A 27,589-nucleotide genomic window follows, 5' to 3' on the forward strand; every position below is an offset into this window, starting at 1 on the left:
AATAAGTAAGTACAGTTCGGGGTAGTGTTAGTGTTACATGTAGAGATCGAAGTCGAATCCGTTGCCCCCGCTGAGGTAGTCGTAGAGGTAGACGGCCATTTCGTCGAGCGCGTCGAAGCGTGGGTCGGGCAGCGGCTCGTCGCGCAGCGACCGCGCGCCGCGCGCCGCCCGCGACAGCGACCTGCTGACATGACAGCACCCACCAGACGTTAATAGCGTAAATAGGTAAGAGTAACCTAATGTGCCAAAAAGTAAGCAATAATTAAGTAAGTATATGCAGTAAATACTTGCTTCCCTTTGCTTTGCTTGCTTACTCAATTTCCTGAACTTGGCATTTTGCCTCTTATAGTCATGTCAATTAAGACATGAGAGAATAATCTCAAACAGTTAAAAATACCAAGAATAACCATCGTTATACTATTGTAAAAATGACAATACTAGTACTGTAGGCGCTGTCACATTTCAGCCAACCGGATTTGAAATAGACTAATTTAATAGAGGGGTATACCTAGAGTCATCCACGAAGACGCGTGATTTTGTCAAAATTAGACATTAATGACATTGTAATAAGAACCACGGCACGCGTCATCGTGAATGACTCTACCTATATTTGAGTTTATTCTATGACTTGTTTTGCGCTGTCCACTTTTTAAGCTCATCTGACTCGAACATCTACATGATCATATCGGATGAAATATACGATGTGGATGTATATGTGATGAAATGTATGGTGTATATTTAATATGCGATCATCTGGGTGACCGGGTCTAGCGGTTTTAGTGGTTACCACGATTCGTTTATTTTTTGCTCCCAGAATATTAAGTGAGAATGTAAACAGACTTCTGGTGATGTATAAATTTTAGTTTTTCAAATATGCATCCCGCATTTGAGAAATATTGTACATCTAACCTGAAATCAGTGTCGGTGTCTAACTCGTCTTCGCTAGTAAAACGCTCTCGAATGTCCTTCATGATGCACGCTTCCAATTTTTTGTGCTGTAAATAATATAATTTAGAGCCTCATATTTAATAAAAATATTAGTTAAAAAGTTCATCCACAAGTTAGTAAAAATAGGTAGCTATAAAATAATTGAGTTGGTGAATTTACCTTATAGCAACGGAAGAAAAACATCGGTTTGATCAGTTCCTGAGACAGAGGAGCCACATCTCTTTTAGCGTCGGGCACGCATTGCTGTAACACAAACAATTGAGTAAGTATGAGAGGCATTGTGAATGAACGTTTCTTTTATTTGCTTGAGTCAGTTTTTTTTAAGAACATGTATAAAAAAAATTACAGTATAGATTAGATTAGATTAGATTAGATTATTTATTCATTCAGTATAAAAGTACATCATAGTTTGTACATGTCAAAGTTAGGAGAATTTATACTGAAATTGTCAAGAATACACAAAAGATTAAAACAATTGAATGTCACAAAATGTTGAAATTGAATAAAATAATAATAAAGCAATAAAACAATTCAAATTCAAAATTCATTTTATATCTAATCTATCGTGAAAAACTTGTTAAGTGAACCGACTGTAATATAGATGTTACCGAGAATTTCTGGCAGAACTGTAAGCCGTCCTGGATGTCGCCCTTGAGCTCGGAAGAGACGGGCAGGTTGGCTATGCGCTGCGTGATCTGCTCGTAGTTGGGCTCGAGGTTGTGGTCGATGTAGCCCAGCTCCTGCATCACGCACGTGATGTTGCGCGCGCGGCTCGCGGCCGGTGCGCGCGCGCCTAGCTCCAGCCGGTCGCGCGCGTCCAACTGACGCTGGAACATTATATATGTAGGCCCGCTGAGTAACACGCTCATTGAAACTGACATGAGTTTTTATGGGGGTGTACACGAAAAACAAGGTCGGTATTTCCATGTCGGTAAGTAGTGTCGGTAGGCCGGGCCGATAAATAGTGTCACCCGGCCCGCTGTTCTCCTTTCATCTTATTGCCCACGCCACACGGAGCGGTGTCTATGGGCGACGGTAATCGCTTACCATCAGGGGATCCGTTTGCTTGTTTCCCCCTATTCTTTCTGTTCTTTATGCTTGTCATTTTTCTCTATCTAATCTTGAATTTCAATCCTTTTTAAATTATAACTGTTGTAAAATTATTTTTCCGTTCAATAGTATGAAAAAAAAAAACGTAAATAAGACAAAATAAATATTGTGTTCAAACGCTAGCAATGTATTGTTAAGTACTTACCGACATTCTATTCGAGCCATAGAAGGCTGGTTGCTGGTAATATCCCGGCTGGAATTGTTGTTGTTGGTACGCGTAAGGGTTGTAGGCCGGCATTCCGGGGGGGTAGAACATGCCCGGCGCGCCGTATGGGAACTGGTAGAAGGGCGTCGCCGGGCTGAACGGCCGGAACTGCGGGCTGCCGGGCAGCGCGTACGGCGGCGCCGCGCCCGCCGCCGGCTGCGGGAACTGAGCCTGAAACACATTCCACATTAACGTCGCTCCACCTCCTACTTGTGATCATATTATATTTTCACATGTTGTATCAAGTTATCAATCCTCAGAACTAATTACAAGACGAATAGAAATAAGTTGTATTTCCTTCCAGAGCTGATGCCGCCACATTTTCGCCTCTCCTTAGCAGGACAGCAGGCTTTTCTCCTTAGCTTAGTGGGAATGCTTTTTACCTGTTCTCATTTTATAAGATTTTGGCTCAATAGCAGCAATTACCCATTTTTGAGCAATTAACTAAAGCTGCTTACAGACTGAGCTGGCAAAACAAATGAATGTTTTTTTTATCAGCCATATGGGAGCCTCACGTTTTTGGCTTGCGCGATATTTCTATTTGTCTTATGATTAGTTCTGTGTATCAATAGTAGCGTAGCATGGCACAGGTAAAATTAAATGTGTGATCGAAGCGGTTGAGCTATACAATAGCCAGCTATCGTAGCTGGGTTAGCTAGAACAGGTCCACGTGAAAAAGATGGAACGAAACGTCGATACTGTTTAAAGATAGGTACCTTTTGTAGTAAGTAGTAACAGACTGCGATATGCTAGGTTACCTACTCCAGCTTAGCAATTAATGCTTAGTAAGTACTTTTTACTTTCATTATTATCGTGTCTATTTAGTTTATTTATTCATCCAATACATCATTACATTATAATTTACATAAATGTCAGTTATAAGAATTTGTATTGAAATCGTCAAAGGTAATAAGATTAGTAATAATTATAACAAAATAAAATTCTAAGCATGTCATTATGTGAATGAAAACAATTAAAATAAGGCTGGTTCCCTCAAGGGATCGTCAGACTGAAAACACTGGCCGTGGTCACGAGTAGACTGAAGTATGGGGGTGTCAAGTCTGCCTAGCAGCGCGAGTCCTTCGAACTACCCGCACTTGATCACAAATAGTACCGGCACCTGTATCACGAACTACCCGCACTTGGTCATTTTTATTTGTCAACCCATCCCCACCACCATTGTGCCGGTACTATTTGTGATCAAGTGCGGGTAGTTCGAAGGACGTGTTGGCACATAGAAAGCAGTACAGAAAACACAGCTACTAGGTATATTATAGAGATTTTCCAACGCTCAAGATAAAGGTTTTTTTTTGGTTACTTGTAACTGCAGAAAATCCCTAATCATAAACACTAATGACAAGTACTAAGCACGTGTAAACCTAGCATAAACAAAGTAAGTAATTTATGTACTGCAGCAAACTATTGTCATATTTCTTTTGTCTCATCCTTAAGACGTCGCTCGTGACGACGTAGCTCAGTGGTACTCAGTTACAGGGACCATTTACACGTTAAAATTAAAATGTACTCGTATTTAAAATAATATGAAATTAAATTGATAAGTATCTATTACTTACACCGTGAGGTCTAAAGGCAAGAACTCCTCCTAGCGGTGATCCTTTAAGAGAAAGTGAATCTTGATTCAAATTATCCTGGTTAAGGATAGCGCCATCTGTGGGCTTAGTGATGGTTTGCGAGCTCGGATCCATGGCGAAGCCGGGCGGGAGTTTACCCAACAGCACCGACGAGGGAATGTGCAGGTTTGGCTGCGACTCGTAAGATGGCGGGGCTGAGCATTTTGCATATGCTTCTTTCATTTCTTGTCGAATTTGTTTCACCACTTCCGGGCCAAAACAGCTTTCGTAAATCTAGAACACCAAAATTAATTTAGATATTTAGCTAGATATTACTAGGTGCTTGTAAGATAATCGATTGTTATTCAGTTCAGTTGAAGTCTTTTCTATTACTATCGATTTCTGTTTTGTACGAAAGTGCACAAATCGGATAAGACTCGATAAATACAATTTTATCACTATTTACTTAGAGCCGTTCAATTACATACACACGGTTCAGTGGCATGTGAATACTAGTTCTTACGACAAGGTTGTATAAGAAATCAGTTTCTGGTCTCATTATTTATTTTTCAAATTGAGGATCTTAAGTTTTTTTCTAAACCTTCTATAAATTTTTAGATGTTGATATACCTACATATCATGTATTTATAACCAGGTATCGTTGTCATAGGCATGTTATTATAATTATTTGGTAAAATAGTGTAGGTATTCATGTTTAAACAACTACAATATTTGGACCAAGATAAACAACTAACATAACTAACTACGATGAATCCGAAATTAAATTGCACCTACCTAGAGTAAGTACAGCTACCAAGTCCAATCTTAGACAATGAAGTGGCAGAACCAGACAATATCGTACCTACACGTGCGTAAGGATTTTCAATAATGTAAGTATGATCATTGATCAAGTTATTTTGCTATAGGCACTTACTTAGGTACCTAACTATACATTATTTCCGCTACAGTTATTTAGGTATTTGAGAAACGATAATACTCGTTACAATGAATGTTTTTCAAGTGTCATACCTTCATCATAGCGTATTTCTTGATGAATCTGTCGTCACTGCTTGCCAACACTTGTGCGGTCCAACATATCAAGCAGGTTATGAGGAGCTGCCTCCGAAGCATCTTGAAACTAAAAAATAAATATAATTAAGATTTAACTATTACTCGTCACTAGTATTCTGAAATAATCATAATTTTAAAACCCGTTGTCCTGTTTTGAAGTGTGGAGTTGCAATCAGCTACATGGTTGCAATCATCTTATTGTCACCTGTACCCTGAGTGTAAGTTTTCGGTTACAAAATACGTCTCGATCGCGTTCGCGTTAAAATCTCAATTTATATGGAAAAACGAACAGCGCCTCTAGCGAAACGTTTGCGTTGTTTGTGTTTCCATACAAATTGAGATTTTAACTCGAACGCGATCGAGACGTATTTTTTAACCGAAAACTTACACTAAGGGCACAGAACTACGCATTAACGTCAATTTCTAGTAAATACCATAATAGAAGGGGGGTGAAAATCAAGTTCAAAGATTCAGTTACATTCATTGATACATTAGTAGGTGATCAATCCAAATGAGTCAGTATGGAGAAACCAGAAACGATGAGATATAGAAAAATCGGGGATCGATTCCCAACTTGTAGGCAAACATTTGTTATAATCAAAGTATGAAATGTTAATGATGCGTTTCCTCGCCCATTTTATTTTTACGTTGTTAAAAGTGAACCATCAGGTATCTACTGACATACAAACACAGACACACGTTGCGCAGGCTTCTGTGTGTGTCCGCCTTCTACGTACACTCCACGAGCAGTTGCCGTTTAACCTTTGCAAAAGTGGCTTGACACAGTGATAAGTCTTCTATGAAATTGATTCTATATATACTCGTATACAGTTAAATCTATGGAACACAAACTTAAAAACCGGCCAAACGTGTCGCGCAATGTAGGGTTCCGTACTAATATGCCGCAAATATTTTTTTTGGTGAAGTTTCGATCAACTCTTACCTAATCGTTTACTTGTAAAGCCATATATGTATATATACTTATTATGTATGTTACTAGCTGTTACCCGCGACTCAGTCCACGCAGAATTATAGTTTATCGGCATTTCGCGGGAACTATGCAATTTTCCGGGATAAAAACTAACCTATGTTCTTCTCCAAGACTCAAACTATCTAAATCGGTTCAGTGGTTTAGACATGATGAAGTAACAAACAAACAGACTTACAAAATTTTGCATTTATAATATCTATTAGTGGGATAATTATAATAGCATGTTGATCTCTTAATCTTAATCCGAAAATGAACTTTGTAAAACTGCAATGTTACTAAGAATGTATACCAACTCGTACAGGCAACTTGTAAGTACTTAACTATTTATCTCGCTGTAAAAATGTATACAAAGCTACAAGGGACGTTATAAAAAATAAGTTTCTGTTAAAAAAAAAATCAAGCTTTTTTTGCTGACTGTCGGACTGAAACTTCAAGTCGGTATTTACTACTAACCATTGAGGAGTTCCCTCCTGCGGAGACGATCCTGGCAGGACCACCAAGATGTCACTACCAGATTATTGTATTGTCACCGACTTTATATAAGTAGGTATGCTAATTTCAAGTCAATCGGACCGCTGGAAGTGGGTCAAATTTAGCTTCGAAGATTTGACCCAAACAAATAAATAAGTAAAGAAATAAATAAACAGGGTAAGCTAAAGAAAAGCTTGTAAAAGCAGGTTGGAAAGTAATAATACTCGCAACTGCGAACAAAATTGGCTATTAATGAAAGAATATTAAATAATCCCACTAACATTGCCAATACGTTTAATAATTATTATTATATTAACGTCGCAAATTTAAATTAAGATACTAAAAACGCACAGCGGATACTTAGTATATAAAATTCTATTCTTGGCTCCATCTTATTAGTACGAAATAAGAAAAACCATAAACTCATTCAACGGCTAACTCAACAGGATACGATTATGCAAACAAATATCATAAAAACGTTAAGATCAATAATTTAATCAGTATTGCAGTGCTAAATAAGTTACCTGGCTCATTTTATGTCCCTAACTAATATTATACCATCAAAGATTCTTCTTTCAATTGCTTTTGAAAATAATTATCATTGATTACCTAAGCTAATGCACACAAAAAAAAAACAAAAAACCTAAGACCGAGATCTTTAATACCAGTTAATATCAAAAAATATTTTGAAAAGGCAATGCATAAACCCATAGTAAAAGAGGACAAGTAAGTCCATTCCGACCGACTTATGGTCGACGTCTATTTTTTTAGATTAATTACCTACCGGCAAATAATTTTAGTACGAAAGTTAACTTAAAATTGTCTAATGTCTGTGTCTAGAGAAATCAGTCAGATTCTTTGCCGTTATATTATTATTATTGTTATACTAAGGGTTTTCACGCTATTTCAAGCATCACTGATATCCGTCACTTAAAGTTAGTCGACAAGTGGTGAAACAGGCCCTTAATTTAAAAACATTATTTATAAATTCACCGGAATGGTGATGGCGACTGTATTCGTGTATTTATATTAACTCATGTTAACCTACACATAATCTATAAGTATATGATATTGTTTATATGTAGGTAGGTATCTATTATTTTTGATGTGTCCTTGCACGAAACTATTAAACTACACTTATATACCACTAATTTACAACTATTTATACCTAATACAAAAAATACGTAAGTACGAGTACGCGAACGTAAAAGGGGATCATCCCGCGAAGCGAGCGCAAGACAAGCGAGCTAAAATCGAAACTTACGGCACCGAGGGCAGCGCAGCCTTGACTAAAGAAATAAGAAAACTTAATCCTCCTTAAATTATCAGTGTGTGCGTGCGGCGGGTGCGTGCGTACCGGCGCCAACCGGCGCGCACACATTTAAGCCGCGCGATGTACTTTTGTTCGTAGTGAGCCTACTTGTCCTCTTTTACTATGATAAACCGCACCAGTCAACGGCCATCGGCACAGGTAATAACCAACATTTAATCCACACTAAGTGACTATCACGACAGCGACAATAGGCCACATTTTCTAGGTAAGTGCGGACTGTTGTCGTGGAACCTTAAGTACAATGGTTCAACTCATCATCATCATCAACTGATGTGAGGGATTTCATTTATTCTGTAGAGGAGCTCCTGTCAGCACGTGGTATCCCTGAAAACCTACTACTTGATAACTCTGATGACCTATGGAAAGAACTAGCGCACCGCGTAAACAAACACAGATTCGGTTCATGGTTTAAACTTCAAAGCGTACTTATCGACTATTTAGAGCCCTCAGACTAGAGTACTCCATCACCAGTAAACCAATCAATTTTTGAATTCATATCACAAATGTGATTTCTGGCCAACGAGTTATCGGGGGTGCGTGCGTGCGGTGAACTCCATTGATAATCTGTTGGCTGTAGGTAAAGACATTAATTCCTAGAGTCATGTGGGGTAAACGTACGCAGTGGGTAAGTGTACGCAATCACATACATTTCGGACTGAAGGAGTAAATTTTACATATTATATTATCAACTTCTGTTTGTTTTAAGTATATGGGCCACTACTTTAGACAGTGTCCGAACATAAGTCAAATGGCTTTTTTAAAATGTGATATGTTGTTACCATGAAAACATGTCCCAGACACAAAACAGTCTGAACAGTCTGTTGCTAACAGTCACAAAAGTAAAACTTTCTACAAAAATATTTCAGCATCCGCGGATCGCACAATGGGCAATGTTAGCACCCTGCTAGCTCTACCATCGGCTCCACGCTCAACTGCAACTACTCCAGCTGAAAAATACCAACAGCACCAACAAGCGGCCCCAGGCCAAAAAACGGAGACCTGCACCGGACACATCGGGCATAGAATGGAAATCCTAGTTAGCTTTCATCAGCTTTACAGCGAGCTGCATTACAGCGTTGCGAGTTTTTTTGAAGTTGCTCCGGTGCATACTCTAACAGTTAGTATTTAGTATAGCAGCGTATAAGTCAATCATAAAATTGAGTTTCACATTAGTAACAGAAAATATGCTGATTTGTTGGACTCTGGTGCTGGCATAAATATTCCAGGTAAAAACAGTCATGCCCAGTTTCCAGACGAGGGTTTTAAATAATTCATCTCCTCATAGAATTCGGGGATTTCACAAAATTCTCATGGGAAATATTTTGAATTCCCAAAAACTATATCGCGGTCTTTATTGACGTTGCATTAAAAACAACAGAGCCAAATTTCAAGACTCTAAACCCAGCCGTTTCAGAGTGACGGAGTAACAAACGTACACACGCACACGCATACTCAAAAATATCGCATTTATAATATTAGTAGGAAGTAAATATTCCAGAAAAAGTCGTAAAACCCTTATCTACATTTGTGTTCACTAGGAAAGACTGGATTTTCCAACAAGATTCTGCCCCATCACATAAAGCGAAATCTACACACTGCGTAGTGACTATCAGTTAATACATGATCGTAGCTCAGGGTAGGCAGGTAGGTAGTACCAGTACGAGTAAGTACCTACCTGCGCCTTCGCTTCGGTTCATTAACACTTCTCAGCAGAGTGCGGAGTACACCGTTAGCATTACTTACTTATAGGGAGATGTTGTCTCCCGTAGATTAGTTACAATGTATATTGACTATAGATACTCGTACTTTGACGATTAAATTCACTGCACAAGTGACAGCTCTGAGTAATGTTCTGTTAAATAATGATACCTTATTTATTTATTCGGTTCACGTAGATAATGATTTTGCGAAAGAATTAATGAAATATTATATAAATGTATATCATTATTATCTAGGCCTACTCATAATTTTGTTTACAAAATATTATGTAAGAAATATTAAAATGCGAAACAAGCAAGCCATAGACAACCTGATTGGGCCATTGGGCATTGAGTTCACGGGTATTTTTTAATTATCATGATCGTCATTCCAATAAGTTATATCATCACTGTTAAAAAATCATCGAAAACTGCCAGCACGGAACCTAAAATTGATAATTAGAATATTATCACTGCTTTGTTGATTCATATGATACTAGCTTTTGCCCGCGGCTTCGACCGGGTGGAATTCGGTTATCGCGCGCTGTTCCCTCGGCAACTGTGCATTTTCCGGGATAAAAAGTAGCCCATGTCACTCTCTGACCCATCCCATGAACTATCTCTATGCCAAAAATCACGTCAATCCATCGCTCCGTTTCGACGTGAAAGACGGTGGTGTATATCGGCTGGTCTAAAATTCTTTTGCATACAATTGATTCGTAACATATTTTTTTGCATAACAACGTTTTGTCTAAAGATTGATTTGTCTATACTAAAAACTGGAATTCAAGACCGAAAAATCTACTACAGATATGTCACTATCAAATCTGTCAATGTCGCTTCTGTCATTGTCAAATAAACTTTTCAGGTTTCGCCAACCTTTTCTTTAACAGTGATCACAAAATTCTATATTGCTCTCGTGTCTGACATTTTTTAAAGCGCAAGTTGTCTCCGCGTGGTTTCTGGAATTTTGCTATCAAGTTGCAAAAACTACAATCACCGTACAACGTGAAGAAGAAGAATATATTTGTCTTTAATTTAACTGACATTGGCTCAAGCCTTAAGGCCGCCATTGAGGGGAATAATAATAACCTTTTTTAATATGATCCCTTGTATTGTTAATAAATAAGGACTTCGTGAAAAAAATATTTAATAACTTATTTTCAACTCTCAACTAACATTGAGGCAATTTTATTCTAAGGAACATAAACAGGATAAGGTTGCGTTGTTCTACCACAGTGTAGTCCTGAATATTTATTTTATTCAGTTTTTTCGTATTTGTCGTTATGGCCGCAACAGAATACATTATCTGTGAAAATTTCAACTGCCATGGTTTATGTTATGAGATACAGCTTAATTACAGACGGACAACTGAGTCTTAGTAATAGGTTTTATCCATTGTGTGCGGAACTCTAAAAACAGCGCTCTAGTTAGTCTAGCACTTACATACATACATGATACGAGACAAATGCTCTATGCAAGACATAAGAGGCCTCATATTAAATCACAGGAAAAGAATTTGAAAAGGTTAAATGAAATATTTTTTAACAGTTTTTTCTTTATCCAAACTCCTTATCTCCATCACTAATGCCCGAATTACTATTAGTAATGTCGGAGTCTGATTCTGTTACATGAATAACAAATTTATCCACAACTCCAGTAATTAATCCGTCCAGTTTGCACATCTCATCTTCTACTTTTATGACGTGGTCTATACAAAGCTGCCACCTTTGCGGTGTCACCTCCCGGAGGCCTTCATGAAATAACTCTCTGACCTCTGCCATTTTAAACGTCTTGTTATTTCAAATATTAGTTTGATTTTATCTTAATTGTAAATTATTGCACCAAATGTTATGAATACCTGAAGAAATACAAGCACAATACCAGTTTTTCAACCAAAAATTACGAAATGTTTAAGTTTTTATTCAGGCGTCTAGTATTTATGTAAAAGTAAGTAAACAAAATTACTTCTTTAAATTATAGAATCGAAATAACTAATAAAAATAATATTCTCTCGTGTATTTAAAAAAAAGGAATGTACTATTGTACACAGATTTTATTTCAGTGGCAACATTGTCGTAGATTTTTTGGTCTTGAATTCCAGATTTTAGTATAAAATTTTTTTGGTCAAAATTGTTTTTCATAATATTTTTTGGTCGATAAATTGTTTAGTATACCATTTGTATGGTATAACATTGTTTGGTCGATTGTATTATATGTAGATGTGGAAGTCGTAAGAGGCGACTGATGGTTAAGGTATACCGTAGGCGACAGGCTAGCAAGTAGCAACCTGTCTCTATTGTACCGTTTTTGTCAAAGTTAAAACCTAAAATTGCTAAATTGCCTGCCTGCTTGAATACAGGCGTGATGTGATGATGTTCTTGTGTGTGTATTATATGTATAAAATTGTTATTCCGAATATTGTTACCACTAATTTTATGTCTGGAAAGCAAATATTCATATGGTTTGTGTCCCAATGTAGCCAGGCTGCATTAATTTTGTGTGTGTGCGAATTGTTTTATGTATTATCTAAATCTCTTTATTGTACATAGAACATGAAATTAACAGTTAACAAAAGAAACAGATAATTAGATAATTATGGTTGTTATATTTGGAGTGTGTGGTGTGTTAGCGTGAGTTTATGGGAGGCTGCGTGTCGCGTAGTTCTGTATCGGATGCCAAACTGGATCCACGTAATATCAGCGTCGAGCCACCTGTAGTGACCCGACAAGTGCTGAGTGGACTTTTTTTTCGCATTTGTATTTTATTTTTCATTTATTATTTTTATCTTTTTCATCTTAGCATGAACATGTTTGTACCTAATTCTTACTTACGCGTAATAAGGATGACGTATTCTTATTCTAATATGAATTTAACGACTCTTGAGGCGAAGTCGACGGAGCTCCGCTTCGAGGAGCTCCTATTCCGCCTACTTAAGGCGCTTTGCGCCTTAACAAAATACTAACCTAACCTTAAGCAATTATGATACCTAGGTTTTCTTTATTGCGGAAGGCTCCGCTCCTTAAGCCCCCCTACTGGGGGGCTTCGCCCCCGTCTCTTTTTACTGTTTCTCCTATCCAAGTATCAAATATTCATTTTTTTTCAAAAACCTTCGTAGGATTCAAAATGTTCCTTATTTCACGCTGATAAATTTAGTGCCTAGTATAAAAGTGTGAGCAAAGAAAAAGGTGTAATATTTTGAACAATAGAATGAATTTTAATTCGAAATTTGATTTCCTGATGGCGGTTGCATCTAATATTACCTTAATATAATACACTTACCAACTTTTATAAATACCTTTGGTTTAAATTTCGCAAAAAGTGCTCTAGAAAAAAAAAAGTATGCAAAAAATAAGTATACCATAAAATATTACTTATACCAAACAATTTTGACCAATAGATTTTAAGAAAAAAAAATTTAGACTGCGAAGGGCACCCGAAAGACGGACAAGCATAGAAACACACAAACATACCAACACACATTTTGGCATTTATAATATTAGCATGGATGAATAAAGATATTATTTATTTTAACATGTTCTACGCTTCTTTTTCAGTTGTCTTCCTGACAAAAATTCCATGATCCACACTTTATGATTAACTGTAAAATTAGAATATCAGTTCTTTGAAGCAATCAATTGTCAATTAGGCCAGAAAATAAATGACGTCACAGATTTCCATAAAACCAATAAAGGCAGGATCTCTTTTGGAGAGCTACATAAACATCTTATACTTTCGTGATTTTCACTCATAGTTAAATACCACCAACGGGACTTATCACGCAAAACACACTGTAATGTGGTTGAAACGTCAAGGTAAATATTACTCGCGTGTTTCAGTGATAAGTCCCGTTTGTTGTATTTTAACTATTAGCTTACATAAAGTTTCACACATTTACTAAACATTTGTTAACCGATGTGTTGGCTACTCAACCCAATGGGCAAACCCAAAGCCGTAGAGAAGCCGTTAGATCGTAGAAAAATAACAAATAGGTAAATATCTAAATAACCATTGCCATTGCACTCTTCTTAAACATGCTCAACAGCTAAACATCTCAATTAACGATGTCAGTCGTTATAGCAAAAGAACAAATGGCTTTAAGAGATAACCATGCTTGGGTATCATCCCATTCGATATAAATAAATATCATAAATAAATAAATATCACGGGCCAATTCACACCAATTGACCTCGTCCCAAGGTAAGCTTAGCAAAGCTTGTGTTATAGGTACCTACTAAGCAACGGATAAATATAATTATATAGATAGATACATACTTATATACATATTAAACACCCAAGACCCGAGAACAAACATTCGTATTTTTCATACAAATATCTGCCCCGACACGGGAATCGAATCCGGGACCTCAAGCTTCGTAGTCAGGTTCTCCACTAGGCCATCTGGTCGTCAAATATAGACTGACCAATGATCGTATCTGACCTCCGATAGCTTTATTGCCTGCTTTGGACTAACGCAAAAATTAAAGTGATTTTTTTCTCCGACATCGGGTTTATTAAGCAAACTGTTCTAGTTTTTGTAACATCTCGCCGTACCTACTTAATAACTGTTTTGCGATAAAGGTACCTACCTATATCCGGTTTAAGCTACGTGTTATAAAACTTGAATGTAACCTAACTGTTTATTATGAGTAATACGCACGGGCAGCCTTAAAAGTAGCTGGACCCTTTTACACCTTGTCACTTTAACTAATTTGACTTTTTCAAACAAGATTTTTACGATAAAGTATTAAAGTACCTATTTTATTAAAAACGCATTTGATTGATCTTGAAACACAATGCGATTTTTTATTTAACTTGATAAGTGAAATTATTCATTATTTAGCTTTTTAGTGCTCGAGCAGAATCACCAAGACACTTTTATTTCAGCTATATTTAAAAAATCCGGCGTAGTACCTACTAAATCAGACTCCCGCGCCGCGGAGCGGATGTAGGTAAATACCATGGAGTAGGTACTAGGTACTTAACCGATGTAGGTGAAATGAAGCTGTGCATTTACTGTTTATTTTTATTTTTTCAACTACAGGGTTGAATTTTTATTTTAGTCCGATTTAAATATCTATTTGTGACGTTCCGCGGTCAAAGGTACCTTGCGGTCGATTGGAGTTGCGGGCATTCTAATAATCTGCGATTGTTCAGCTAGCTATCGATAGCAAAAAAGATCATTGTCCTAAGTATTTTACGAAGATATCATCGTCCTAAGTATGTTACGAAGATATCATTTTTTGAAAAATGTATTGGAAAATGTGCAATTTCACGAAACAGACTATTTAAGTTTAGTTACCTCAAAAACTATGTTGCCGATTTAAGTTACATAGTGGGCTACGAAATGTGATTTATTGGGCTTCTGTCCATCAAAATATATAATCCAAGTTCTATAATTGCAAATCAAAACTTGTATATAGACCAATTAAAGGAAATCATGTTTTGCTTTTTTTCTGCATTTTTTCGCAGTAGGTAGTCATGATTTTTAAATATCTGTACTAGAAAACAATTCCTAAAAAAATAAAATAAAATAAATAAAAATCATTTATTATCAGGCGTTTAACGTCCATAGATGTCAATAGGGGATCACGAAATTTGTTAGTAACAAATATTCATATTAAATATATTGACCCGGATAACTCACGTCTTAAATCGAGTTTAGCTCGACATGTTTCGGGCTAATCCGTAGCCCTTCGTCTTCGGAGCAACGCGACTCAGCGGCTGCTGCAACACGCGCGTAAGTCTCACGGTAGTTTCTTGTTCAAAAAAGTAACAAATATTCTTATAAACTATATTAGTAAAGATCATTTTTTTCATTTTGGAAACTAATTTGGTGAATCAACACAACCACTGAAACAATTAATATCAATTGAAAATTAAAAAAAAATTACAATGTACTTATTAAAATAAAATAACAAGCAAAAATTAGAAATCAAATATTTGTTTTAATATTTTCATGCAAAATTACAAAATGACAGAATTTAGTTCTAATGTAATAATCAACATAATTATTTTCGCATAGATAAACAAAACAAAATACTTTCGTTACAATCAAATATAACCATTAACTTCATTATCAGACATGAATTTTTAACTTTTTAGGTCACTTAAAGTTACATCACATTAGTTTTTGTGTCATTCCACAGAATAAGTAATAGTACAAGTAGTCAAACATTTTTGAAAAGTTACCTTATGGAAACAAACATACAACATGCGAGTATAAAATTGGTATCGTTGGATAGGTCTTTTTAAACCACTGCGAGGTTGACTAGACGATTTTTAGATTCAGCGATCTGTTTGCGAAATATTCAACTTTAAACGCAAAATTTCATTAAAATAGGGTGTCCCCCCCCCCTCTAAAATTTAAACTGTGGGGTCGAAAAATTTGAAAAAATCTGTATGGTAGACAGTATATCAAATTTACAAGGAAAACTATAATTATAATTTAGCCATTTAATGGCTAAGATTGCTTGAGAATTATTAGTAATTTAAGAGTAAATACGAGTAGCAGCCTAAGGTTTAAAATATGATACCCTAAACTTGGAAGATTCTGTGCATAAACGAAAACCTTAGAAATTAATTTGATTTTTTCGTAATGGCTACGGAACCCTATCTTGGGCGTGTCCGCCACGCTCTTGGTCGTTTTTTTTACAGAAGTAGACACCACCGCGAACTTGATTTCTGAGACTCACTTCACCACCAATATGTGCATGTAGGCATTTGCGTTTTATAATCAGTAAAGGCTGAATGCCACTGGAACTACTTAAGTATAAATAGTCTGAGTCGGGAAGACTTTCTAAGGGGTCATTATCTTGAGATACTGCCAGTTGGGGACTTGCGCAAAGTATGTCTTGTCTTGGGATTCAGATGGTACAAATTGACTATTTTTTTCAAAAGAGACAGACAGGGAACGATGCGTAAATGTTAGTGCGAGTAGTGCAGATGCGAGCCAGCAAAGTCAAACTATAGACGGAGGTACCTAGGAGTAGAAATGACAAAAGCGAAGCATGTTTAAACATATAATGGTCATTATGTCTTTAAGCTCACTTATAATGAAAATAAAAACAGGTAAGTAAAGAATTCTTAGATCTTATATTTTCTGAAATAGTAATAAAAAAACGGTGTTTTTAACACACTTTTACGAAACATTTAATATCTCCGAAACTAAGAACCGCCATAAGGTACCTTTTACCACAGAACGTCACATTTATCTATCTCTGTCGTACCAATCAATATAAAAACGGATAAGTACGTATGCGCACGTTATTTGCAATGCATGGATCAACGTCTCTAACTTAATTATCAGAGATCTGTTGGTGCTTATAGATAAACTAGTTTGTCTGTAAGCCCTTACGGCCACCATTAGAAGTTATTGAACAAGTTATCCATTATATTTTTTTTATATGCAATTACGTGTAGAAGTGGAGCCCATCGGCAAAGGTCATTGCTCCTCCGCGGCCTTGCTACAGGTATGCGCGCACGCAGCCTCCCCGCATCTGCCATCGGCAGTGTTATTGCGTAATGAATTGTTCATACACAAATGTTTAAGTGATAAAAAATATATCAGATCAAGTTCATCAATTTCACGGTACATAAATATATTTATTTAATAAGATATTACTCGACGTGTAGGTAAATGTGTTTAGTATTGGTACACATGTTTTCAATCTTTTGCAATCATATTCTATGCACTGACAAAAGAAAAACCTTTACAATAAAACATCTTGAAGCGGATATGCAGCACTTGATTTGTTGCTCATCTACTAGGCAAAATCTGATAATCGGAAATAGTTTGAGACCCTGGGAAGGACATAGCATAATTTTTATCCCAGAAAATTGTATAGTTCCCGCAGGAGCACGATTAACGAGGATATATTGGCAGACGAAGTCGCGGGCGACAACTAGCATGATATAGGTATAAAGGCTGTTTATTTAATGAATCAAGCAAACAGAAAGGTTTATCGCCATTTCTGCCGTAGCGACTCACTAAGGGTAATTAACAACAACACAACACCACTTAGGAATAATGCACACGTCACAGACACAAGTTAAAGTTACGACTATTTTAGAACTGCCACCCGAGCCCTGATGGTAGTTTATACTTTTCCTTGATCAAAAGGTACCTACGTTGATCAGGGATAGTATAGCGTTCAATGGAGAGATTATTCCCTACGTACAATCGAATAGAACAAACACACAAACAATAGTTATTTGTGTGTTCAAACAAAAAATTATCAAGATATAACTCGTAACGTCACTCCGTGGGGACACTTATTACATTAACTAAATAAAAAATACGTGTTCAAACAAAAAATGATGAAGATATAACTCGTAACGTCACTCCGTGGGGTCACTTCTTACATTACCTAACTAAATAAAAAATACGTGTTCAACATTTTCCAATAATGTAACTGACGGGCTAAATAGAGTAAATAAACTAAAATAATTTCTTTGCGCACCCGCGACCTTATGATAGCTAAGTTTTATGCAAGATATGAGTGTTCATGCATAAATAAACTAAATAGAGTAATGTTTTTATACCAAAGAAACTATCCAATTATAAAAGATGAAAATGAAATTGATTTCCGTTGGAATAAGAATAATATTTCGTTTTATTGTTTTATTTTTCAAGGTAGGTAGGTAGGTAGGTTCCCGGGTGGTGTCGGGTTAGAATTATACCTCTCCATTTCTTCCATGTATGTCGTAAGAGGCGACAAAGGATATAGGTTAAGGTAAACCGTAAGCGACAGGTAATTGCTAAAAGTGGCTCCGAAGCGGTAACGTTTTGTGTGCTCTGCCTACCCCATTTGGGAATACAGGCGTGATGTTTGTGTGTGTGTGTGTGTAAATAAAAAGGTAAGGAAAGGGACAATGGCCTTTTGGCGACTTAGGTCTATTAGGAAAAAAAGACTAGGTCGACTTAGGTCTATCAGGAAAAATAAAGGTAGGTATAAAAATTACAAATTTATACAATTAAATTGTCGAAGGCTTTTATGCCGAGATATAGAAATGACGCTATTTACAAATGTCAATGTGTAAAAATGTCTATAACCCAGAAAGTATAAGTATAGAAATGCCAATATTTAAAAATGTTAACATTATTTTGGCAAGATTATGAATATTATGATCCAGAACGTCTAAGTATCAAAAATTTCAACAATCTCTTACCACCAAACCAAACCACCATCAAATGTTCTAAATGATAATGGATAGTATTTAAACGCGTGACTGTAAATTAAAGTTGAACAAAATAATTAATTTTGGTTGTATTACTAAGTGAGCGACTGACTGCGAGTGACGAGAAATCAACAGAACAGCAACTTACGAACATTAATTTGAGTTACTTAAAATACAAAATGAGAAGCTTCCCATGACTGAAGTAAACTGATATTTATATGTCGTCATTTTTATACTTAGGTAACAAACATCTTCGACTTTTTTTTGGATATCGGCATTTTTATACTTAGCTAATAATACATCTCTCCAATTTTCTTTCTTGACAATCACGCTTGATCATTTCACGTTCTAGTGAATATGATTAAAACTTATATCATACTCGTCAAACTAAACAACATTAGTTCAGCGACTTTTAAAAATAATTAGTTTTCTAATTTTTATTACACTTTTAAGTTTATTCGAAGAAGCAATGTAAGCAATGCAAAATGCTTAATGTTTGTAGCGTGACAAGCGATGTCAGTTGTGTTCTAGGATGGCGTACATTGATAGCAGTATTTAATTTGTATGAAAAAAGGAAAATTCAAAGACTCCATTGTTTTTAAAAGTCGCCGAACTAATTTTGTTCAGTTTGACGAGGACGATCTAAGTTTCAATTTTTTGCTCTTATTACAGGTTACAGGCCACACCCGGTACTATAAATGCAAACATGATTATGTTTGTTGCTTTGTTAGACTTTCATGCTTCAAGTACTCAACTGATCGTGATTAAATTTTGTATGGAGATCCCAAGAACAAAATGGTAAAAGAAATGTGAATAAATATTACCCATATGACCCGACATGCTCTTTATTACAGGTTTTTATTCCTGATTTATATACCTATAGTTAGTTGCCGCATGCGCGCAGGAATCGAATCCTTTGCAGACAAAGTCGTTGGCAACAGCTAGACTTTATAAATAAAAATGAATCGCCAGGTAGGTACTACGAGTATATCAATTGAACACAAGAAGAGCATCGTCAAACTTGACAGCGTCGAAGATTGCCTTCGTAATGCCAATTATTTAAAAATGCTTATAAAAACTATGATAAGCAGCCTGTTTTTATACGAACATGACTAACAGTTAAAAATACGTGAGTTCGCTGACTAGAAGAACAAAATCAGCTGATAAAATGTTATTCAATCAAACTTTCAACTTTTGATTCAATATCCCTTGAAAGTTGTAAATTTTTTCATTGAATGTTTGATTAATTATTTCAGAATTGCTGATGTCAAGCGCAATTTTTCGTAATTACTTTCAGACCGTCATCGTTGGTAGTTCTCTTGCACCAAATGGCTGAGCAAGCCCGCTTCTGTGGGCGCAAACGCCGAATTACCGGATTTTTTTAGCGCAGCGTAATGTTCCGAAATCAATCTACGTTAAAAATATGTTGCGCTCTGTCGTTTTTTGGCAAACCTGTGCTTGTAATTTTGATTTATGACCACGTTGCGCATCGTAAGTTTAAATGAGATAGAATAGGGTTGATGCAACTCCCAGAATGGATATTCTAAATTCGATCAAATCAATATTTTAATTTAAATTACGGAAGCCTATTTTGATTGGACTATTAGGATAAAAGTTAAGATATCTTATTTTATTGTGGTGTCAACTAAAATCTGCCACAGGTTGCAATTTAATCCGTTAGTCGGAAATAATAGCGTAAACAGTGAAACAGTTAACGTTGTCTAAATTTACATCCGCCATAGCAAGGTATTTATTAAAACGTGAGAAACGGTGTGAGTAAGTTCAAGTCAAATTGCTGTAACCGTTACATTGTTACAACGTAGTTGGACTCAGTGGCCGTATCTCCATTATCACAGTTGGTTACGTATTATGTTCTAACAATGATTTATAATTCTGAACAGTTGAACAAGCGTATTAACGTAATTGATAGGCATGATGAAGTTAGGTATTGTAAATTGTCTGAAAAACACCAGGGGCGAGTTCTCGCGTTACTGCACGTCGAGTTCTAATGTAAAATGAGATGCTTTTAAAGACTCCTCTGGTGAAATGCAGTTTGATAATGCTTTTCACCAGAAAGGAGTCTGGAACATAACTTGGACGTTTTTTCGCTAAAGTTCACACATTTAAGGTATGCAAATAGTTTATAAAAGTTTATGATATTAAAGGTTGAGTTTATTAAAGCTGATATATAAGGCAATTTCTCTTTGAAAAACAGTAGAAAAAAACCTATCACCAATACCAGTGCGCAACATGTAAAACTAAGTTAAGGTAGCTATGTACAAATAATCGAAATCCAAACTTTTTTCAAATACAAATCACGCGGTGGGTGATTGACTTCTCGAATTCTCGACAGATAATTATTGTGTGAATACATTCCCGCTTGAAAAAACCGTTTACAATCGTAAAACGTGATCTTCTGTTTATAATGATGTGAAGGAAATTGTTATCCATCCAAGACTCTACTTGATGCACTTACAATTACCATTACCAGATATGGATGGATTTGTTTTATTTTATGGATGTTTAAGATATACTTATGCAGATGCAATAGATATGCAATGATTATGAGATGTAAATATTTTTGGGGCTGGTTGCTGTAGCGGTGCTAACTGATTTTTTGCATTGCATTACATACAAATGTTTTGATCCGTAATATCATAGAAATTCAAAAGCTATTAACACTGAATGCACTAATACAGAAGCTTATTGGTCAATATGCCATTCTATGTAGACTTCTGTAAGAAGTGCATGAGTGGATCACATAAGCGCCATTTCGTTTTATTTTGGGTACCAAATAGTTTGTGATTTTTATTTTGTTCACATTAAAATTATTCTGCGTAGACTTCGGATTTCGCTACCCTCAGAAAATGGTTATTCTTCAATGTTGTAATCCGGATGATGGTTTATGTACGTGCAAAATTTAATTCATAACGATTTATTTAAGTTAAGCTATTATTTTTAACTTAAAAGGAGGATTCGACACTATTTTTAAAACATAAGTTGAAAATAAATAACTTTGAATTTTGAATAGTTTGCTCGAGTCTGATTGTCGAACAATCAAACAAACGTACCGAAAACTTTATAAGCTTGCACATTTATTACATACTAGCTTTTGCCCGCGGCTTCGCTCGCGTTAAATTTGGGGTAACAAAGATTTACTATTCTACGATCCAAATGCGAGTTTTAATTGATTTTTTGAAGAATTATTATGGAAATAAATATACAGACAGACGTTATTTTAGACAGATGGTGAAAGTGCAAATTTTCGAATGCAAAAATCAACCTACCTAAATTATACTTCGTACATACTTTGAACCCCCTGGCTTCACATCTTCAGTTGTGGAATTTTAGAAAACCTACGTGTTCCTTTTGCCCGCGGCTTCGTGCGCGCTATAAGATAATTCCCGCGGAATAAGGATAAGTCAATTCTATAGAAAGCTACAATGTCTGTGATACAATTGAAACAGACTTCTTTTGCCTAAGAAAATTGCAAAGTTCCCGCGGGAAAGATATAACTCTTTAGATCGATTGAAAAAAAAACCTTCACTTCAAAGCAAAAAGCAAAAAGCTTTCACAGTTCTTGACTAACTTTCGCTACCTACTTTTTTATTGGAAAAATGCAAAATTCCCATTTTCAAAAGAGATAGAAATAAGTGACTACATTTACCTACACCAATTTTTTTTTCACTAATAAAAAGTTACACTGTTTTTGGCTTGACTTGACTGACATGCGCTACTTCGCGCGAAATTATAAAGTTCCCGCGGGAAAGATCTCTTTAAATCGATTGAAAAACATCCTTCATTTCAAAGCAAAAACATGAGTAACTGTTTTGATCTATTTTAAAATGTTCTATTAACTATTGAAAAAAAATCTCAAATTTCGTATCGGTGCTGTCAACCTTTGAGGAGTTCTCTTAATTAGGAGCAGACGCAGACGACCCTGGCCGCAGCATCAGGTGGTATCTATGATATAAACGCATAGTCCTTAAAATTAAACAATCATGCAAAGTTTCTTGTGTGTGCCAGTAACTTTTGAAGAGTTCCCTCCTACGGAAACGATCCTGGCCGTACATCCAAGACGTCACTGCCAGATTATTGTGTTGTCACCAGAATAACATAATATTTTAATCTAGTCTTATTACTTGTGCGTTTTTTGCTTGAGTTATTATATAAAATTCTCTGTATTTGTTTTATCCCGTGAGAATTCCGGAAAATTTTGCAACTGTTTTTACCTATTAGTATTACCGACCTGCATGGCAAATTAAAAGTCTCTGCGGTTTATATTTACGGAGTTAGGGCCACTTTGAAACGAAAATATTATTATTATTATCAGCCTATTCTGCCTGTCCCAAATATCAAAACGTCCTTTTTTAGTGCGCGTCTACACATATTAAGGAATATATATTCCAAAAATCAAGTACTTATGTGTATTTCAAGTGTGGAGTTTCGAAGGAAAAACTCTCTTTCTCTTGTACAAATATCCATCTCCCTTTTTACCCCGTCAGCGGTGAAATTTAAAAAAATAGTTAATCACGTATTCTCCTAATCCTATTCGAGAGTCGTTCACTTAGTTTAAGAATCATAACTTCAAAAAGGGGTAGAATTATTAAAAAATGTGATGCTTGTTCTTTTATTTGATTTGAAGAAAGATTTCTCCATATTTCGTAATCCTAAATTAAAAGAGTAACGTTTTCCTTATACAAATTTTCATTCCCCTTTTTACCCCCTTAGGGTTGAAATTTTCAAAAGTGGTGAATCACGTATTCTCTTAATTCTGTTCAAGAGTTATTCACTTAATTACAGAACCATAATTTCAAAAATAAAAATCTCACGCCAACTTCCATCCCCCTTTTAAACTCTTTAGGGGTAGAATTATCAAAAAATGTAAAATATGAGAAATGCGTTAGTTAAAACGTGTTCTTTTATTTCTCTTCCCTTCAATGTTCATTAAGTTTCATAAATCTAACCCTAAAATAAAAGTTTTCTTTTACCCCCCCCCCCTTCCCCTTTTTCACCTCCATAGTTTCCAAAACCAATTATATTTGTGTTCTTTCATTTGTCTTTAAAACTACACGCACATTCATCATATTACTACATTCAAATAACATTTTTCCGTACTAACTTCCTCCCCCCTTTTTACCCCCTCAGAGGTAGATTTTCCAAAAACAGTGAAACACGTGTTTGTTTATTTCTGTTTCAGAACCATTTCACAAAGTTTTATAATGATATCTTCAATAAGAAAAATTTTCCCATACACCCTTTCATCCCCTCTTTTTACCCTTTAAGAGTAGAATTTTCAAAAATGGCGAAATACGTGTTCTCTTATATATTTTGAATAAAGTTTTTCCCAAATTTCGTAGTCTCTACTTTAGAAATAGCAATTTTGCATACTAACGTTCTCCCCCCCTTTTCACGAATTTAAAAAAATCCTTTCTTATCTCGTGTACATGTCATAAAAGGAACCTCTGTGCAAAATTTCAGCTTTCGAGGTTCAAGGGTTTGGGCTGGGCGTTGATGAGTCAGTAATTAATGTATCGGACTCTCATTTTTATATACGAGTATGTAAATTTTAACGTGAAATATGTAATTATGAATATAATAACAATCAGACATGTCCCGATCCCATTGTGCATTGTGGGTAGCTAAAATTGTCATTTTTTTTTAGTTATAAGTATGTATGTGTAGTTACTAACCCCTTCTTAAATTTATTTACTAATATAGTTATTATGTGTTTAGTTACATGAAATAAATGATTTGAATTGAATTGAATTATTAAAGATAGATACAAAGGGTACGAGTACTCGCAGAGCATAAATTTGTAAATATTAAATATGCGAAAATTAACTAAAATATTTACTTACCAAATATTAAGTAAATTCGCAAAGGTATTTAAGAAGTGAACTCTTGTTTTCGTTGCCTATTTTATTTGTGATGCCACTGCTACGCAAGAGCCTTCTCTTTCATTTCGCCAATAAATTGTTTTCCGCAAAACTTAAACGTTTTTCTGACAAGGTTTTTGGACTTATAAATTTAAATAAACACACGTTGAATATAACGTGAAAACAGATAAATTGTATAAACGCCTCCAGGTATACGCGACAAATATCCAGACATTCTTTTTACGAATGAACTATTCACACTTTTTTTCCCGACCGCCATTGTAGGAAGGGAATTGAATTTATTAGAATCCATGCATGCATATAAATTTAGCACTGGCCCATGCCAACCCGAACAACTCCGAACTCCGGCTAACCCAAACATACATAATATGCTAAATAATAATAAAAAAACATAGACATGTACTAAATGTACTAAAATTTTGTAATACACATATAGCCAACACGATGATTAAGTTAAGTTAGAGTACCTATATTATGTAATATAATGTCTTTATCTATTAGCGCGAATATCGTGCAATCGGTTCAAATAATGCAAGAAACTTACCGTGAGTGCAGAACGGCGGTCACTGGCAAAAGCACTGGGTGCGCTGGCGCAGGTACCCGTACCCGATGCGCACGTGAGGAGCAATGACTTGGACGCTCGCACTTGACCTTGCGGGAAGCGAGTAGATGCGATTCAGCTGCCCGTACTCGTTTTATACTCAGCTTGCGCCATGACACACAGCGGTGAAGCTCGGGTAGCTTTTAAACTAGATTTATTAGTGGTCGTCATATACAGCCAATTTCAAAAACCGTGCATCGATGTAGATGTAAACATAGCAGTTTGGTACGCTAGTATCTACTTGAAGTTAAAACAACGTCTCATTGAACAATATATCAAGGCTATGACGTCATCATTTTGTTATTTAGGACTTTTTCAGAATCCTATTTCATGATGCAGATTGTACCTAAATATATATCTAATATAGGGTCATTGCGCTGGTTTGCCGTCCAGTTCCTCTTTTCGTTCATTTGACTGAGCTGCTACAAACACGTGCATAAAATTGAAACCCGAACGAACCTCCCCGTGCAAGTTTGGACTTGTTGCGATCCATAATGTCTAAGTACTTATCATAACAGTTTAACCAACATGAAATTGTTATTTGACAAGTAGGGGCTTCAAAAATATACGTTAGTGGGCACCTCACATCCGTGCTCTGCTGAAAAAAAAATTGTCGATGGGAAAAGTTCGCGGTAAGTTTAAGTTAAATTACAGTTTTAGCTACTTTACTTAATGTTTTTGGCGCGTATGTCTATTTAAAAGCATAATAAACGTAATTGTAAGTGTTTATTACAGCTTTTTTGATAAATTTAGTGGACTAATACCAACATACTACCAATTTTTCAAAGTATTTGGTTTTCGTCCACGTGGACGGAAACCCAAGCAGCTAGGTAAATATTTGTTAAGGTCATTTTACTTCAACAGACTTATAAAATACAGAATATGTTCTCTTAATATGATCTTTATTACTATTAGATTAGACATTTTTGTTTCCGTCCACTTCTTTGTCAGTGTTGCGTGAATAAAGAAATATTTAAAAAACGCGGACGTAAACTAAAAATAGCTTTATATGTTGTTTTAGTTTTCGTCCATGAACGAGAACTGGGGTAGACGAAAATAAAAAATAGCTATTGATCTTTTGCATTACTTTTCGTCCATAGCCTGGTTATTTGTGAGTAGGCTTGTGGAGCAGGGTTAATTTTTCGTACCATAAAATGAGGGTAGGTCAGACATAATGCACCCTTTTTTAGGGTTCCCTACGCAAAGGGTACCACGGAACCCTATTACTGAGAACCCCTGTCCGTTTGTCTGTCCGTCCGTCTGTCACAGGGCTCTATTTCTTGAGCCGTAATAGTTAGGCACATGAAATTTTCACTATATTTCTATCACAACAAATACTAAAAATAGAATAAAAGAAATAGAGGGGCTCCCATACAACAAACGCCATTTTTTTTACCGTTTTTTGCTCGATATTAATAACGGCAACAGGTAGACACTTGAAATATTCACAGAATATTTAGTTCTATAATCACTTTAAAAATAAATAATTGAATTAAAATTAAATAAATATTTAAGGGGGACTCCCATACAACAAACTTGTTATTTTGCCTTTTTTTTCTAATGCCTAATATTGTACAGATTTTTCTTAATTTTGTCTTCAGCCAGTAAAGTTTCTGTTAGTTGACTTTTGCCCGAGACCAATGCAGTATGTTTTGCTTTATTATTAGATTAATACTCCACATTTTTTTTATAAATTTGTTGTAAATATTTTTTAATTTTTTAATAAAGTTGTTGTTCCATTATATTTTTGTTGTTTAGTTGTTGTTAGGTTAGGTTTATTTTCTTTTTAAATTGTCGCTTCACGACATTTTGGCGCCCAACAAAAAAAAGCTCTCCTTCTCTTTTTCTTCACTTTTTCTGCGCCTTGTCTCTTTCCTTTTGTTTTGTTTGCTTTCTCTTTCGTTCTCTATATCTTATTATTTATTCATCCTTTTCATACCTTCCAAATTCTAAAACAAAACTTTATCTAGTTTTTCCTACTTATCTGGCTAATATTTAGACCTCCATTTAACACTCCACTTACATACATCACCTTAATTTTTTTTTAATTCTAGGAAACAAAGAGGTATTAATTTTATTAAACTTTTTATTTCTTATAATTAACTTTGCACTGAAATATAACAATGGAAAGGGTTATTAGGTACGAATTCCTTAACAAGGCCGAGCTTGAATACGAAGTTAAGATTAGATGTGAGGAACCAGCTAATACTGTTTTGCTACTAAAAAAACAGGTCCTACGTTTAGTTGCAGATTCTCACTCTGAGGATATTCTGACTTCTCCAATTCCGATTGAGGATGACTTGTCTCAAATTGGTTCTACTTTGACCTACTTGGACTGTAAAATTGAAAAATTTTTGCAAGGTGAAACCAAATACTTAAGACTAATTGAAACTTATATTAATCATGTCTTTTTCAGATTAGAACGAATTGATACCGACTTATATCCAGACTTTAAAGCTATTTTTGATACTTTGAAAATGAAGTTTGACGCTATTACTAAGCAATTCGAAT

At 35.6% G+C, this 27,589-nt stretch overlaps 1 protein-coding gene across 2 annotated transcripts; it reads right to left on the reverse strand.

The window, feature by feature from the left end:
• On the reverse strand, positions 1–25,218 carry LOC141430790 (uncharacterized). 2 transcript variants are annotated; one of them, XM_074091655.1, is made up of 8 exons: positions 25,022–25,218; positions 4,864–4,972; positions 3,838–4,128; positions 2,204–2,434; positions 1,557–1,775; positions 1,108–1,191; positions 910–995; positions 1–184 (listed from the first exon to the last, which is right to left on the reverse strand). In XM_074091655.1, the coding sequence occupies exons 2-8, from the start codon at positions 4,963–4,965 to the stop codon at positions 34–36; spliced, it is 1,164 nt and encodes a 387-aa protein (XP_073947756.1). In that variant the 5' UTR covers positions 4,966–4,972; positions 25,022–25,218; the 3' UTR covers positions 1–33. The 2 variants fall into 2 exon arrangements, with proteins under 2 accessions (XP_073947756.1, XP_073947749.1); XM_074091648.1 differs by having other exon boundaries at positions 1–181; positions 25,022–25,161.
• Between the last annotated feature and the right edge of the window lie 2,371 nt (positions 25,219–27,589).

The sequence above is a fragment of the Choristoneura fumiferana genome, chromosome Z, assembly GCF_025370935.1.
Source record: "Choristoneura fumiferana chromosome Z, NRCan_CFum_1, whole genome shotgun sequence".
In the NCBI taxonomy this organism is placed as follows: Eukaryota; Metazoa; Arthropoda; class Insecta; order Lepidoptera; family Tortricidae; genus Choristoneura; species Choristoneura fumiferana.

Coding starts and splice junctions, on each gene's coding strand:
- LOC141430790 (XM_074091655.1), bottom strand. CDS start 4,965: ATGCTTCGGAGGCAGCTCCTCATAACCTGCTTGATATGTTGGACCGCA. Junction 1,776..2,203: donor ATGGCTCGAATAGAATGTCG/GTAAGTACTTAA, acceptor ATAATGTTCCAG/CGTCAGTTGGACGCGCGCGA. Junction 996..1,107: donor TTTTCTTCCGTTGCTATAAG/GTAAATTCACCA, acceptor TATTATTTACAG/CACAAAAAATTGGAAGCGTG.